We start from the raw sequence: 16,946 nt of genomic DNA on the forward strand, positions 1-16,946 counted from the left end.
TGTGTGTGTGTGTGTGTGATGTTCTGGATTAGACAAAGATCCTGCTCCAGACTCTTCTTCTGCTCCATAAAGCAGACCTCTCTCTGTGTTTCTACTAAAACACATTTCTCTGCTCACAAACCACACTCTTTTCTAATTCAGAGTTTGTCAGGAACAGATGACAAATGCTCAGGGCTGTTTTTACAGCAGAGTGTCGACAGGTTTCAGTTTCACTCAACAAACAGATGTTTAAACATAAATTAAAACTGACAATAAAGTTCTGTGATCACCCCCCACAGGCTGCAGTGTTCATCTCAGCCAAACAACACACTCCCGATGGTTCACCTGTTCTAAGAGTGTTTTCACACCTTTGCTTTTTAGTCCAGTTAAACCAAACCCTGGTTGATTTTCCACCTCAGTACGATTTGTTTGGGCAGGTGTGCAAACAGTAATCGCACTTGGGTGCGTACCAAAAAAATTGCACCAAGACTGTGTTGCCTTTAAGGCATACATTTGAATGTGCTTTTATTTTGAAAGACTTTTATTTTGAAATGTGTTCATCTTGCTTAGGAAGTTATGGGTTCACAGTTCACTTCCTGTAAGTAGTTTGAGGGAGCCAGCTGAATTTGCACACCTGTGTTTCTGTGTTCATCGTGTGTAATCCACATTGTAAACGCCACAGAGGCAATGTCATAAGTAAATAATTTCATAGTTGGATGCATAAATTAATGTTAAAAACTATTATTTACATGAAAAGGCATTTGATGTGTTTGTATTAAAAATATTTCATGTATATATATTTACATTGAGGAAAAGCACATGTTGCAGAGTAAAATGTTACAGTTAGAGTTTTCACTCTGTCTGTGTAAGGTGATGTAAAAGAGCCACAGTAAACAGCAACTAAAGCTCACTATGACTCAAGTCATCATTTGCAAGGAAGCGTTTAGCTAGTTGTATAGCTGCAGTTCCTACACTGTAGTGAGGACAACACAAAGACCCTTTCAAGAAGGTGGTCTCAGTCTAGTCCCAAATGAGCTCTGGAGCAGTTAATTTTTGGTGTGACAGAGTTCTGAACTCAATCAGACCCCACTAGCAGGTGAAATCACAAGTTTGAGCTTAGTGGTTCCTGCAACCTTCTTCCTGTGTTTACTTTCCTGCTCCAGCCAGACAATCTGACCAATCAGAGGAGTGAATGTTTTCACCTGGTTTTAATTCTTGAATCACTTGAATTTCTTTCTGTGTGAAAGCAAACTGAACCTACAAGTTTACAAATTCATCAACTTAGTCGTACCAGAGCACACCAACTGTAGGTGTGAAAATGTCCTTAGTCTCGCCAGCAGTGGAGTGAAACATGTAGTGATTGTCCTGAGGGTGGTGCTAAAGTGCAGATCATGGACTCTTTAAAGGATGTGTCCTCTGGGGAGTAGGAATATTCAAAGCAAATTCATTCAATGGATGGACAATAGTTATTAAGCTTCCTGATGGTGGATAAAGAAGATTTTCACTGGACCAGTCTCCTGTTCTTATCATTGTGCAATTCCCATAATTCATTGAATCATTCATTCATTTGTTGTTGTCTGTCATCATAAACTCACATCACATCTTTTCTTTCACATTGTCATTTGTTGTTGTTTTTTACCTAATTTGTTGTTTCCTCATTCATTGACAACACACACATACATAAATAGTCATGTATTCTAATGACATCACATTTGCTCTGAACACATGCACTGATTTTGTTTTCTGAACATATCTTTTATAATTTACTTTTTTTTAATTATAGATTTATTTTCATTTATTTGTTCTCATCTTCTTTCATTTCATCTGTTCTCACCTGCTTTCAGTGTGTGTGTGTGTGTGTGTGCGTGTGGACTTACTTGGGGTAGTTCATGCAGTAGAGTGTGTAGATGTCAAACGCTTCACTCTGAAGAAAAGACAACACAGTTAACATCAGAGGTGGAGGGAGACAGTGTAAACAGATAGAGCATCATCAAACATAAAAACATAATATTATATTATTTCAAAATTTTTCTGTGTGACAGAACATATTTCTCAATCATTAATTAAAGAAACATGACTAAATATTTATTATCTATGTCTACAATGACAGGTATCTATTATTATAAATTAATTGATAACCACATTCGGAGGGTGTGAAGAAGAGAATACACAATCCAGCTAAATCTGACATAATACACCCCTTCATGTTAGCTGCTTATTGTTGGTTGTAAAACCAGTATATATGCTCCACCTCCTTCTGCTCCTCACACCTCATCAGCTGTGAGTCACAGTTCGTTCTCCTTCCTCTTAGTTATTAAAATACCAGAAACAAAGTCCTCCTCCTCTTCTGAATGCTCACTTTTCATCCAACCATCATAAACTCAGATCCATCATCTCCATCTACAGCCTGAACTGGAGGTTATACAAGATGCTTCCCTTCATTTGATTCATGTATCAAGGAGCATATACAATTAGACATTTATCTCAAGCTTTGTACCAGATTGAGACAGAGCCTGTGTGTTTGCAGGAAACAGGACCAGAGTTCATCACTTTCTCCACCTCATCCTCTCTCTGTCTGACTCTGACTCCTACTGCTGCTACCAGCACTTCCCATCAGTCCATCAGTCAGTCAGGAGGTCAAAGAGAAAGACAGCATTGTGTCAGACACTGCACACACACACACTCACACGCACACACACACACACACACACACACACACACACACACACACACACACACAGGTCTTAAAGTAGTCTGGACATCTCTAACAGTTTAATCTAATGTCCATTGCTGACAGGAAGTTCAGTTCAGATTCAGTCTGAACAAACAGGAAACCACCTGAAGCTCAGAGATTGTTCTTTTACTGACAAATAAAGATAATACATGAAATTATTTTTTTAAATGTTCAGATCCGGAGGTAGAATTATAAAATACAGTTTGTATTTTAAGTGTGAGGCAGAAACATAAGAGACCAATCAGAGAGTGTGAAATCTGAGTGTAGTGCCAACACAAGTTATCTTAAATCTACTAAATAAACACATAGGCTCCAATTACAGGGCTACCATTTGAAAGCTCAGCCAGCTTCCCGTACAGACTGCATCACAACTTCATTACTAAAGTCAGAAACAAGATCCTCCTGGTCAATACATTTGAAAGTTGTTCAGTCACATTTTTACTTGAGTTAAAATTAAGTACTGGAGTACTTGATTTTAAAAATACTTAAGTATCATAAGTAGATTTTTTATGTCAGCTCATTGTTGTATTGTCAGGGGCGCCGTAAAGGGGGGGAAAGTTAGGACAATTCTAAGGGCCCATGACTGACTAAATCAGAATTAATACTTTATTCAAAATAAAGTAATGAAACAAACAGTCCCTTTGTCTTCATAAAATGTATATCAAAGGTCTCTACTTGGGCAAATTCATATTAACCCCCCCCCCCATCTGCATGAAATGGTACAGCCCTGCCTGAGTGGCGCTAGTCAGCTGTGCCGCAGCAGTCACACAGAAGCTGCACAGAGTGCGCCAAAGGCTGCAGCAATGTCTGGAAAGACAAAGTCTGGGTCCCAGAAAAGGAGGGAAAGAAAGGAGAGAGAGGAGAGAGAGAAGAAAGGGCGTCAGTATGTCACCCAGTTTTTCTCCAGGAAAGGTGGGTATAGTCTGTGAGTGGTTGAAATCAACCTGCTAGTTTGATATCCACAATGAGATGAACGTTTCAGCTAATTATAGCCTACTAAATGGCTTGTCCCCGCCCTCCCTACCAGACTCAGCAGCTGATATGTCGGCAGGTGCACCATAAACCATAACGTTTCTTGAGTCTTATGTTCCTATTCATGCTAAGTTGCCCTACCTTTTCATTTTATGTAGCCTAACTGATTCCTGTTTTTATTTTGTGCTTGTTCATTTTGGTTCCATGATGAAGCCATGAAGACTTAATAAAGGAAGAGGCAAATCAGTCACCTTGTGCGCAGTGAATCATCCATTTTTGTCAGTCATACAGTAAATATTTGACTACAAGAGGCAAGACAGCTGAAAAGGTAGAGTTATGTAAAGCTTTTGAGTGGGTCGATTGGATCCTGGAGATGTGGTTACAGCAGTTGCACAGGGTTCTTGTGGCCTTTGGTGAGGGGGCCCAATGTGATATTTTTTCATGGGGCCCAAAATCCCTGGCGGCGCCCCTGTGTATTGTAATACATTTACAGAATCTAATGACTCTGAAACAATCTGCTGACTGACTTACTGACTGACTGTAGATCCTGTAAAATAAAAAGACTGTATATGAACATGATACAAGATGATAGAAATGGCCATAAGTCATTTGACCACCCACAACATAAAAACGGTAACTACTACAAGCTGCCATTTTAAAAGTTTATCTAGAATTCAAAAAATCTTTCCTCAACGCTTTCTCAAGTTGAATGCTGAATTTTCTTTAGTCAGTGATGAAGTCTGGCTGTGGTAAACACAGGAAACATTAACAATTAATCAATTAATCAATTAATCTTTCTTGAATCCTTCAAACACAGACCTCAGATCAGACCATGGTCTCTGGTTCAGAATCTTCTGCCTCATCTTTATCTAACGTTGCCATCGTTAGGACAATGACAGATTCAAACATGACTGACAGTGGAGGAGTTGGCTGTGATTGGTTTTTCTCCTGTGATAAACATGAGTGTATGGTCTATCACATTTTCAAAATAAAATAAAATTCAGTCACTGACTAAAGCTCTGCTTCAAGGTAAGAGTACTTCATAGAAATGTAGTGGAGTCAAAAGGACAATATTTGTCTCTTAAGTGTAGAGGAGTAAAAGTCAAATCGGTAAAAGTAAATGTACTTTGTTACTGTCCATCGCTGCCGCCACAACATCACAGCAATGGACAGAACATAAAAACAGCCACAGCTTAACGAGGGTTTTAACTATCACCTCTCAAAATCCAGTTTAGATCCACCCCAGTTTTAGTTTCATGTCATCACTACAATCTCTGATCATGATGTGGAGAACTCCTCTGAGCCTCCTCCAGTTGTTACAGTGAGCTCAGAGCAACAAGATCAACCAGCAAAAATCACGTCGTTATTGACTCAGACCACACACAGCAGGACGCCCCACACTGACACTGTGGTGGCTGTATGCAGCCTTACACCAACACCTGTACATATTACTCTGGGTAACCAAAGCATCACACCCTCTACATGTCATGTCTGTCAGATAAAACGTTATTTTAAATTTCTACAGTCAGTATTTTCCCAGCAAGACTTGAACATTAATCACAGATAAGGCAGTGTCCCACCTTGATCCTACCCTGCAGGCCTGGAGTCTTAACAAGTTTGTCCACAGGAAAGGGCATTAAAACCTATGTGCTTCATCATCTGGTGACCAGGACTGAGACTGGGACATTCCACATCAGTCAAGATGTTAGATGTTTATCTTTCTTGTGTACAAGCTGAAATTTTGGCCTGAGAGTAGGGGGAAAGGTCAGGGGTCACCACCATTATTAGGACAGAAAATCTAATGGAGATCTAATGTGGAAGTAAACTTCATAATGCCTGCCTCTGTCTCTGCAACATGTGAGGACAATGTCACTACTGTTTAGACACACACACACACACACACACACACACACACACACACACATGAAAATTTGTTCATTGGGTGTTGGTTTGATCCATAGCAGCGGTGTGTGTGTTTTGGAGTGAATGGAAGGAGCAGTTCTACCGGTTTACTGAGTGTTTGGAGCTCACAGTATCATGTTTTCTGTCAACTAACAGCCTTACACACACACACACACACACACACACACACACACACACACACACACACACACACACACACACACACACACACACACACAGCTGTACTGTACTCACCCTCTCTACGAAGCACTCAGCGATGGCTGCCGCGTGAGGACTCCTCTCTAAATCCTCCAGGAGATCACTGAGGAGACAAGACAGAGATGGTCACAGTACAGGAACAGGTACGTTGCCAAGTATGTAGACACTACACAGATATTGAAACCACATGGTGATTGAACATGAACAGTGTTCCCAGCAGATGTTGAACCTGCTGCAGGGATTTGATCCCATTCACACACAAGCGCAATAATTCATATAAATATGTGTGTCAGTGTTACTACAAAAATCAGAGTTGCATCACATTCTTTCAGTCATGTTGGGTGATGAAAAGAGATGAATTCCACACAGTGATGTACAAGAATAAAATAATAATAACAATAATCATAATCATAATAATAAAAGTTTATTTGTATAGCACATTTCATACAATAAATGTAGCACCAAGTGCTTCACATGAAAAGACATAAAAACATGTCAAAGACAGACATTGATATAACATGAAAAACATTAAAAACATTAATGTAAAATGAGATGGAATGAAAACAACCGCATCGGACGGCCCTTTACTGCATGTCATTCCCCCTCTCTCTGCCTCCCCATTTCCTGTCTCTCTATACTATCCTGTCCAATAAAGGCACAAAAGCCCAAAAAATATACTTAAAAAAAATATATTTTATAATGATCACATAAAGAGGATAAAACTGATAAGACATCAATATTCGTCACATTGATATCAGCAGGTAATAGTATCCGGGCAGAAAAAGTCAAATCTGTGCATCCCTCATTACATTTTCATTTTGGGTCTTGCAGGACCTGCAGGATCCAAATCCTGCTGCAACTCACCAGTCTGAAGCACATCAACAACCACAGACAGGAAACAGCACAAACAGCTCAGATTCCTTTGAGTAAAACAGTGATTCACAGCCAGGCTGCTTCACTGGAGGCCATGGAAAACATTTCACTGTGTAATAAATACCAGTGCTGTTCCTGTGCAGCTTAGTCACAGTGAGAACAGCCTGTGTTTCCACACCAAGGTCAGTGTGACGTTGAGCTGACTCCACAACCTGCGGACTGTTACAGCTGGCAGCCAGCCATCCTCAAAACTCTCCCTCCATTCCCACAATTCATCCTCATCGTCATCCCTGATTCCTGCCAAGTCCCAAATTCTGCTGCTACACACACACACACACACACACACACAGATACAACCAATTTCCACAAGTAATTTCTTTATCACTCCATCTTAATTCTTGTCTTCTGCTTCTGTCTCTCATATCCATCCATCTATCCACAGTGTTTCAGCCAAGACCAGTCACAGCTCTGCTCACACACACACACACACACACACACACACACACACACACACACACACACACACACACACATTCACAAAAAAGCATTACATACACAAACAAGTCCAAATGACTTTTTAAATACAGACATGTGTAATTAAAAAGTCATTTGGGTACGTTATTAATGCAGACGTGTAATAATAACGTGTGTGTGTGTGTGTGCGTGCGTATTCTCTGAAAACAAGTCTACTACATCATCACCTAAACCCTGGCCAGGATCACAGCCTCGGATCAAACTCCACCCTTTGACCCCTGACCTCTGACCTCTGGGTCTGTCCTTAATGTTCTGGTTTTTGTATTTATCATGGTAATCTATTCACTTCCTGGTTAACGAGGATATTAAATCCTGATCAGATTGTCCTGAAGCCTGACACGGTCAAAACCTGGAAACCAGATCAGAGCAGTTTGGAATTCAGATCAGCTCTGAGTGGTCCTGCAGTGGAAAATATGCATCACAGTCTTAGTGTCCTTCACATGAACTGGTTGACTTATTGCTTTGTCCCACTGCATCTAAAAGTAACAGTTTCCATTTGCTGTCACAGCTTCATCCCAGCCTCCCAGCCTCTCACCCTCTTTGTAGTCTTCCTGCCATTTTCAAAAAATATATAAAGGTGGCTTCCAAGGTGAAGGGTGTCCCACTAACCCACCCACAGCCATCTTTAATCAGCAGGTTCTCCATAAGGCCAGATCCATATTGGCCAGCACAAACCACCCCCTTCAATCTGAATTTGAAGCCCCTCCCTCAGAGTTTCCTGGTTCAGGTGCAATAGGACTAAAATGCATTTGGACTCCTAAAGTCATTAAATAATACTCATATTATAGCACATCTTGTTTAATGTTGCAATCATAACATCTATCTTGTAATTTTCTCCAATATAATTCTGTAATATTACACCTTGCTCCTAGAAACTGTATCTTATCCTCTGCACTCATAAAATATACAGTGTCATGTTCACACCTGTAGCTGTGTTTTCCCTGCCCCCTTTTTCTAGTCTCTTCTGCTGCAGAAGAAGAGCAGGAACAACACATTCAAATGTTTAAAATGTTTTATATTTTAATGATTTGCTTTAGCCAGCTGCTAATAACACACAGCCAGCTAATACAAGCATAGGGCTGCCCAAAAACTAGTAAGTAGTTATACTAGCCAAATTTAATATTACCTGAGCCATCACCTAGCTACAACACCCTGCTGGGTTTTTACCGAATCCTGAATATATTTGTCCTTCTGAAACTATTCTCTGTGTCCTCCTCCAGTATTTTTTCTCTTCCATTCCAGCCTTCTCTGCTCCACTTTTCTCCTTCCTGTTTTTGCTGCTGTCCATGTTCCAAACCAATGTGAACAGTGAACACACACATTGCCTGGATAACACCAACACATCTCTGATAACTCTGTATGAGCCAGGAGAAGAGTTTGGAGCTGTTATTGGGTCATTAGCTGACCAATTACAACTCAAGGCACACTGGGTTTTACCACTTCATTTACCCCCCTACTGCAAATATAGACTTGGTCAAGAGACAAGGGGCTGTGGGCATTCAGTTTAGGCTGGCTGGATGGCAGCAAGATGGCCTACTTTTATATAACACAATATTAGTCTACACAATAATCAGTCGTACCCACTAATGGCCCACCTGGTATTCTCCTGAGCCTCCCAATTACCACTCCACTACTGGTGCTGTGTGTTTTATTGTGTTGTGGATATTGTTTCACCTGCAAATCAAGTTTCCCACTTGGGATAATGAAATGTCTGAATCTGATAGATCGTCACATGGGGACATCAGGGTCTCTCCTTGAAGTCATTTCAACATATGATCCCATTCGGAAACATAATAATGGGAATAATGGGAGTGGAACATAAGATCACTTTCCAGTTGGAGACTGTATTTATCCACAGAGCCTTAAAGCTCCAAAGCTGCCTTGCTCTACATAAGGAATTGAACCACCAACTCTTCAGTTCAGCAGCTGTCTACTATTTCTGCATCACTGCTTCATAAATACAAAGCAGCTGTTTGACTGTTTGACGCTGGTTTATGTGCTGGGTGAGCGTTGTTGCCTCTGAGAGGACGTCTGCAGTGAGCAGCAGCTACACAGGAGATCACAGTGATAAATGCTGCAGAGAGAAAACAGCTGCAGCATCAGCCCAGCTCTGCTCTTTCAGGGTTCCTACAGAAAATGAATATTTATAAAACAGTTTGATCTTCACTCCATCATTTTACATTTCTACATCTCTGTTTTCACTGTTCTTGTTTTCACTCTTTTAATTTGAGTTTCATTTCCAGACTTGTTGATGTGCTGAGTGACTTCTTCAGCCGCTGCATCTCTGAGCATTTTCACACCACATGGTCTTGTTTCTGAAACCAGGTCAGTGGGCAAAATGTGGAAACATAAGCTTGGCTCAGTCCTCAGTCCATTCTTTTGCTTACATACACAGTGTGTGTGTGTGATTCATGTGCAGACATATAGTACGTAATGTTGTAATTTCACACTCTGTACTCTGTTTCAGAGCTGTTGGCAACCGATTTATAATCAACGAGCAATTTACTGTCAAACAGGAAACTTATTGTTCAAGCTGCTTTCACACCAATTGCAAACCTGTGACGCTGTGCAGAGGCAGGCTGTGATTGTCACATCAACAGTGTGAGTGTGGCACAGTGGGCGAGAAAAACTGAGACCCCCTGAGGAAGTGAAGCTGTCAGAGCAGCTATGTGCTCGAGACGTTACCTTAAGTTAGTCGTTTGTTTTTCTTTTCATTTTTAATTACATGTGTTACATGTATCTGTATTGTATTTTATAAATAATATATCACTTTTTAATATTTTGGGGATGTCTCATGAGTCTGACTCCTGTCACCTGTCTCCCCCCTCTGGCCAGGCCTCCTCACAATGGTTATGGTACTACAGAGGGTTGGACTCTTTGTCCTGCTTCCCTCACTATCATTCCATAAACAAGAACATGGTATATTACAGCTGCTCAAATTTAATCTGAAATGACTGCTCTTGGTCTGGGTCTTGGTCTTGGTCTTCCTCCTCCTCACATCATTAGCAACAAGTACAAACAGTTTTGAGTTGTTGTGTGTAAGCTATGACACCTGTGCTGAAATTGTGTTTAACTGCTGATAACTGTGTTTATCATTATGCATCACGAATGCATCACAGTGCACAGTGTGTTTTTGTGAGTGAAAATGTGTTTAGAGTTTTGCAAAAAGGGGAAATGAGATCTGCAACTTTAAGTGGTGAAAGTTGTTTATGGTTTAACCAAACAAGTGATTGATTCAATTAATGAGCTCAGAACACTGAGGATGTGGTTCAGCAATTCAGAAAAACTGTAATGTGAAAATCCTGTGCATTGTTTCATCTACAGAAGCTTAAAATAGATTTTTCAACAACAGAACTATTGCAGTAATTATTACTGTGAATATGAGAATTAACATAAATACCATCAATTATTTTTTTATGATGCTTACATACAAGGAGACCAGTTTTTATTCATATCATAACATAAAAATAGACCATGATAAGTGAAGAATAATGAAGCTGTAATGGTTTCCTTTGGCTGACATGTAGATTGAATATTTGTCTGCTCGTGTGGGAGTTGAGGACATTTGACGACCTCTGTGCAGCTGAAACTGGTCATTTCCCCACACTGCAGTTTAAAGATAAGACTCAAACCTTTATGAAAATTGAAGCAGTAAAATGCACTGTTGCATGAGACTGAAACCTTCTGGAATGATCTCTGAGAAGTTCACATTTTGTTTTTACTTCCTGGCACAGATTCTTGTTGCTGTGCAGAAAAAACAGGCCAAACGTCTGATGACTATCTGAAAACTGCAGTTCACTGAACAATATGTCAGGAAACTGTGGAGTTGCTGGAGCCTCTGAGATTTCACTGGAAGGATTTTACACCTATATATATTTTACATTACATCAGATGACTGTAAAACAGAGGAGAGGAAGGAGAGACACTTTAAAAATAAATTGATGTCTTCATGTGTGAAGGTCAGGAGGAGAGGAGAGGAGAGGAGAATGACTGAACAGAGCCAACCAACTGAACTGAATGAGGTTAAACAGGGTCAAACAGAACCAGTCAATAAACTGGACCAAACAGGCCTGAAGAGGATCAAATGGGACTAAACAGATCCAAAGAGCTCGACCACACAGGGAAACAGCAAACAGCTTAACCCAACAGGGCCAAACAGGGTTTCAAAGAACCAAACAACGAGACCAAACAGTGCTGAACCAGACTGGACCAGTCAGGAAACCAAGCAGATCCAAACAACATGACCAAACATGAACCAGTTTTAATTCTTTAACCATTTTTGGATTAGCTCAGAGTTAGGGGTGGAGATAGGGACTGCAAAGATGGTGACTGTGGAGCAGCTCACTCTGAGTTTCAAAAGCACTGTGGTTAAAAATTATCAAAAATTGGGCAAAAGGTAAATTTCTAGTAGACAACCACAACACTGCCTGCACATGGGATATATGATGCCATTTATGGGCAGCCAAATTAAACATTCCCTGGATTAAAATAACACATTTCTCTAGGTCTCTAGGTTTGAAAAGTGCTAGAAACATTTGGGATCATATTAATAGAAAACAAACCTCTTGGGAGTTGTAGTTGTATGTTTAATAAGTTTCAAAGTACCAACATTCAAAAGTTTCCTACATATAAGTCCCAGTTGGACCATAGGAGGACAGTCAGGAGATGAAAAGAGATTCACACACACACACACACACACACGCACACACATACGCGCACACACACACACACACACACACACACACACACACACACACACACACACACACACACACACACACACACACACACACACACACACACACACACACACACACGATATGAGGTTGCACCACAGAACTCTCACAGCATTCTTATTTAACAATCTGAAATCAAGTCTCTCATTATCACAAAAACACACATATACATATTTATTTTGTACACAAGGACACACATACACAAACACAAACTCCTCCTTTTCTTCCTCTTGTCCCCCACTTGCTAACTCTCATTCTCCTCTGGCGTCAGGCCTCATTTTGTGGCCGGCGGACATCATTAGTGGGGGATTGTGGGAGAGGAAGAGGGAATTCTGGGTGTTTTTCTTTTTTTTTTTTTTAATGGAGTGAAATCAGAGGAGAGAGGGGGAGGAGGATGGGCCGGTAGAAACCAGGCAGACATAAAGTAAGAAGAGAGAGAGAGAGAAAGCGAGAGAGAGAGAGAGAGAGAGAACCCATGCTATAATAAATAACAGTTTAATATGACAAAGACAAAGTGTAGTAAATAAAGAGGTGAGGATGGGCTCAGGGTCAGAGACAAATCCAGCTGATAATTAGAGACAGAATGGATAGATGTTTATTGTGGGAATAAAATCAAACATGTTGAGAACAATAAGAAAGGGGAACAACTACAGAAAGAAATAAGACAATACAAATTTGAAAAGAGCTGTTCCAAGAGCTGCCAAAGAGTTTTTTTTTATGTTTTATGAACAATCCTCACCGGCTTCAGTCTGTTTCTATGAAAATAGATCTGCAGAGCTTTAAAACCTGCTGCAGAGAGACAATGCATGAGGATCTCTGTTTGAGCAGGGACCAGTTTTCTGTAACAGTCAGTCTACATCTAGCAGTCATGTTTTCACCAAATCAAACCAGACCTGAGTCCCCCACTCCACAGTCTGTATCATGTGATTAGTGAAGTTAACTCAAAAAAGTACTAAAGAAAGCTTATTTAATGTACATGGGTACACACAGGCTTTAGAGACTCAGCTTGTTTCCCTAAAATACATAAAACCCAATAATAAAATACATTCAACTAAACAAACAATTTTAACAGTTTCAGATTTGTTTGACTAACTGTAAGGCTCATAAAATTGTCACTTTGTGTGTCTCAAGTCAACACAAGTTGATGTTCATAGAAATGAACTGGAACCAGCAGCTGCCCAGTGGGACAATCATTTTATTAAAAATTTAATCTATTAAATTTAATTTTAAATCTTTTTTTCCCCAGATATTTTTTTCTTTATTCAATACAGATCTTTACTAAGGCTAAATTCGCAATAAATCTGTTCTCATTTAAATGTTTTTCTGTTTGTGTTTGAAATAGTGCCATGGACTACAGAGAGAGGGCAGGACTGGCGACTCTGTTCCATGGAAAGTAGCCAAGGTTTGTCCAAAAAGTCTCTAGATTTGTCACCGGGTCCTTTTTTGAAAAAAGTCTCTGAATCTAGCAACAAATGCTCTAAGTGCAACAAACGCTCTAACCCCCCGGTAGAAACTGTTTGTGCCAAATCATTTTGAAAGAGCAACAAACAATGGGTAAACTCCAACTCAATCACATGACATGATGATAATGATGAAATGGTGATGATAAATGTTTTTAAATTTTCCATCTGATATATTCTCTCTCTCTCTGACCCACCTAGGCTCGTTTGTTAATCTGAATTCATATTGTCATATTGTTGGTTCTGATTGGCTACTGCTCATGTCAATCAAACAATTAACTCAGGTTTCCCATTTTCAAACACTTTTCCACCTCAAGTTTAGATACAGACATTTTTACTTTTTAGAAAAGAAAGTAAAGAAGCTGTTTGAAACCTGTGAATTTTGCATTGTATACTTTTTTGCCACATGAAAGAGCAGCTATATGATTGTATGATTGTAGTGTAAACACAGGCAGAGCTTCATCCTGACAAACTGGATGCAGTATTATTGATCAGTTTCTACACCTGTTTCATCCATTTAAAGCTCCTCTGTCAGCTGTCACCAACATACTGAAACTCCAAACTCAAACACAGAGCCTTAGTAATATTCATTATATAACAGTCAATTCCGATCAAGTAATTTGATTGGACAAGAGTCATTCCATGAATGCTGATATAGAGTACAACAGCACTGGGACTTTTAACTACATGTATCACTCTGCCTCACAGGTGTTCTATTAACCATTAATCAGCGTTACATTAATAGTCGCTATCTATCTTAGATAGTAACAAACTTTGAAAATATTTCCAGAAATAACATTTTAATTAAATGATGTCTGGTCATCAGAGGATGAAGAGAAAAAGCCTGGATACTTCAGCACACACCTGAGGAAACATGCTTAGCAATGGTCCAGTACCACTATTTGTGTTGGCGTAGCCAAATAAATTATGAAATTAACAAAAAAATAATAATCTGGACATCATCAGGACCCCAAGTGTGATACTGCTTTTATACAACAGTTCTACGAGCGCCATATTATTGAAATAAGCAACAACAGATTATGATTTTTTTTGTTAATCTGAACATCATGACCTCGAGTTGGCTTAAGTAAAGCTCCATATTTCCCTCTTCTCCAGTGTTTTATTTGACATGTTGATCCATAAGAAGATATATTTGTGGTTTTAAGAACCAAAAACCATCTCAATGTAGTTTTACATCTCTTCTCTCAGGCTTCTCTCTGGAGCTCTAGTCACAACAGGTCAGTGAGCCATTCAGAAGAGAGGAGGCTCTGAGGGCGATGACTGCTGTGTTGTGACATCAAAAGTTCCAGAAGTCCTGACGGCTGGTTTTAAAGCTCAGTTTCTGAATACAGGCTGTTTGCATTTCTCTGTGGACTGAGCGCTTTTATACTTTCACAGTATTAATATAGAACCTAGACCTGCTTTATAATGAAACAATACAATACCTTTATAGTATATGGACCTTTAAAGAGCCTTAAACAGTGTGACTGTGTCTTATTCCAGCAGGTTCAGGATGAAACCATCCACAGCAGCTGATTCTGCAGCAGGTTTCCAGGACATAGTCCACATTTCCCATCCCATCACTTTAAGGATTTGTTCAGTTTTACACTCAAAAACTATTTTCAGGTTGATCTCTTCATAAACCCTCAGTTATTCTGGGTTGATTTCTGCCTCCTGCCTGATGACATCCAACTGTAAAACTCAATACAGCTGCTTTTCCTCACTTTTCTTTATCTTCACTAAACTTGTGACGGTTCAGTCAAATTTTGAATTTATGTTTCTATGTTCATGCAGTTTCTTTTTTTTTACCTTAGCTGTATGACACATTTTTATCCTGTCACTTCTTTTCTCAGGGGTTTTAGCTGCTAAATAAACAAACTTACCCCTGACCCCACATGACCCTGTGACACCTGAACTCTGAACACCCGAGCCGGGCCCTCCTCTGCGGGCCAAACCAAACAGCTGGGGCCGAGGTCTGTTTTTCATCCTCACACAGAGCGAGTCAAATCTTTAACAGAGTGATAAACAGCAGCTGACTGTGTGGCATCTGAGATATGCTGCTTTACTAAACTGATGATAGACAGAGGAGGAGGAGGAGTTATATAAAAAAACTGTGATAAAGACAGGAAAGAAAAAACATATAAAGAAAATAATAAAAGCTGCTTTATCAGCTTCATCCTCTGAGGGTTTGAAGTGTTGGCACTGAGAGATAAATTCAAATTGAAACTCTTTCTTCAGAGGCTGAGCTGCTTGTGTGTCTGGTGTTTTACTGACTGGAGAAAATGCTAACACACGTTAGTTGTGTTCAGATGCAACCGAGAAGCAGACAGTCACTTCCAGAGGAGACACAAATATTTCATATAATATTTCATGAACAGACAGATTTCAGATGTTAATTTTCCCATTGAAAAACCTCCAAAGCCTCGAACCCTGCACCTCACATCCTCTGTATTCACTTAACGAGAGGTCAACAGTGGTTTGCAAGTCATTAGGGGGCGCTATTGAGCTGAAGTGCCACGACCATGCCCAGTTGCGATATCAGAAAAACTACTCATGAGTACAAACATGTGCAAAGTTTTTGCATATCCTTAAGGGCTCAAAAATGTTTTTGTAAAATGAAAATTGACACAGGACAGGACCTCGATGCCAACATGGCCCATATTTTTGGGGCGCTCTGGTCACGCCCGAGCCCAATCCCTATTGAATTTTGGATTTTTTGGCGGCCTTGAGGCTTGTGCAAATTTTGGTGAGTTTTCAAGCTTGTTAAGACCCTTAAAATCCATTATTCTAGCAGAAAAATAATAATATCTCAGCAAAAACAATAGGTTCCCTGCACCTTCAGTGTGCTCAGGACTTAATAATAATCTCAGCAATAACAATAGGTTCCTTGCACCTTCAGTGCGCTCAGGACTTAAATAACAATGGCAGTGTCCCATTACATCATGACAGTGAGCCGACATTTACAGAACAGGGTCCTTGAACTAGCTCACATACATGGAAAGCAGCCATTGTTAAGGTTAAGGTGTATGGTGCATATGCTTGTGCACATACATGTGCACAGGTGAATCCTTATGTGTGTCCTGGAGGAACATATACAGATACCAACAGAGCAGAGACCGGCTTCTTCTTTAAAGATCTACATGATGAACAACGGGGCAGGTTTCCTCATTTTACAGCAGAGGTGACAAGACAAACAGTCACTACATCTTTGTATAATTATTATTGAAGTATGTTGATGCGCCTGGAGCATTTATTTTATAATAACTCACCTATTCAAATTAAGGGTATACTTATTTGTCACTAAATGGAGTTTCAAATCTTCTATCCCATTCAATGTTATATCGTAAACTGTTATATAAAGAATGGATATGTGTTAATTCCCACATGAACATGTGGGATGAGGCAACTGGCTGCCAGGTTACAGACATTCCTCTTTAAGATGGCTCCTCATTATTGAAAACCATCATCTGACAACCTTCCACTGGCTTATGCTGTGGGATAGTAGACCACTCAGCCAGCCAATATGTTGTATGGAGC

At 39.9% G+C, this 16,946-nt stretch overlaps 1 protein-coding gene across 1 annotated transcript in view; it reads right to left on the reverse strand.

Moving 5' to 3' along the window:
* Nucleotides 1-16,946, reverse strand: part of plekhg2 (pleckstrin homology and RhoGEF domain containing G2) — a 105,178-nt gene that overhangs the window by 26,880 nt on the left and 61,352 nt on the right. The window contains exons 4-5 of the mRNA XM_022767371.1: nucleotides 5,843-5,909; nucleotides 1,857-1,903 (exon numbers count right to left, since the gene is read on the reverse strand). Coding sequence (XP_022623092.1) covers nucleotides 1,857-1,903; nucleotides 5,843-5,909 — 114 coding nt within the window. The remainder of the gene's footprint in view (nucleotides 1-1,856; nucleotides 1,904-5,842; nucleotides 5,910-16,946) is intronic.

Source organism: Seriola dumerili, unplaced genomic scaffold, assembly GCF_002260705.1.
Source record: "Seriola dumerili isolate Sdu_G_001 unplaced genomic scaffold, Sdu_1.0 BDQW01001168.1, whole genome shotgun sequence".
Lineage (NCBI taxonomy): Eukaryota > Metazoa > Chordata > Actinopteri > Carangiformes > Carangidae > Seriola > Seriola dumerili.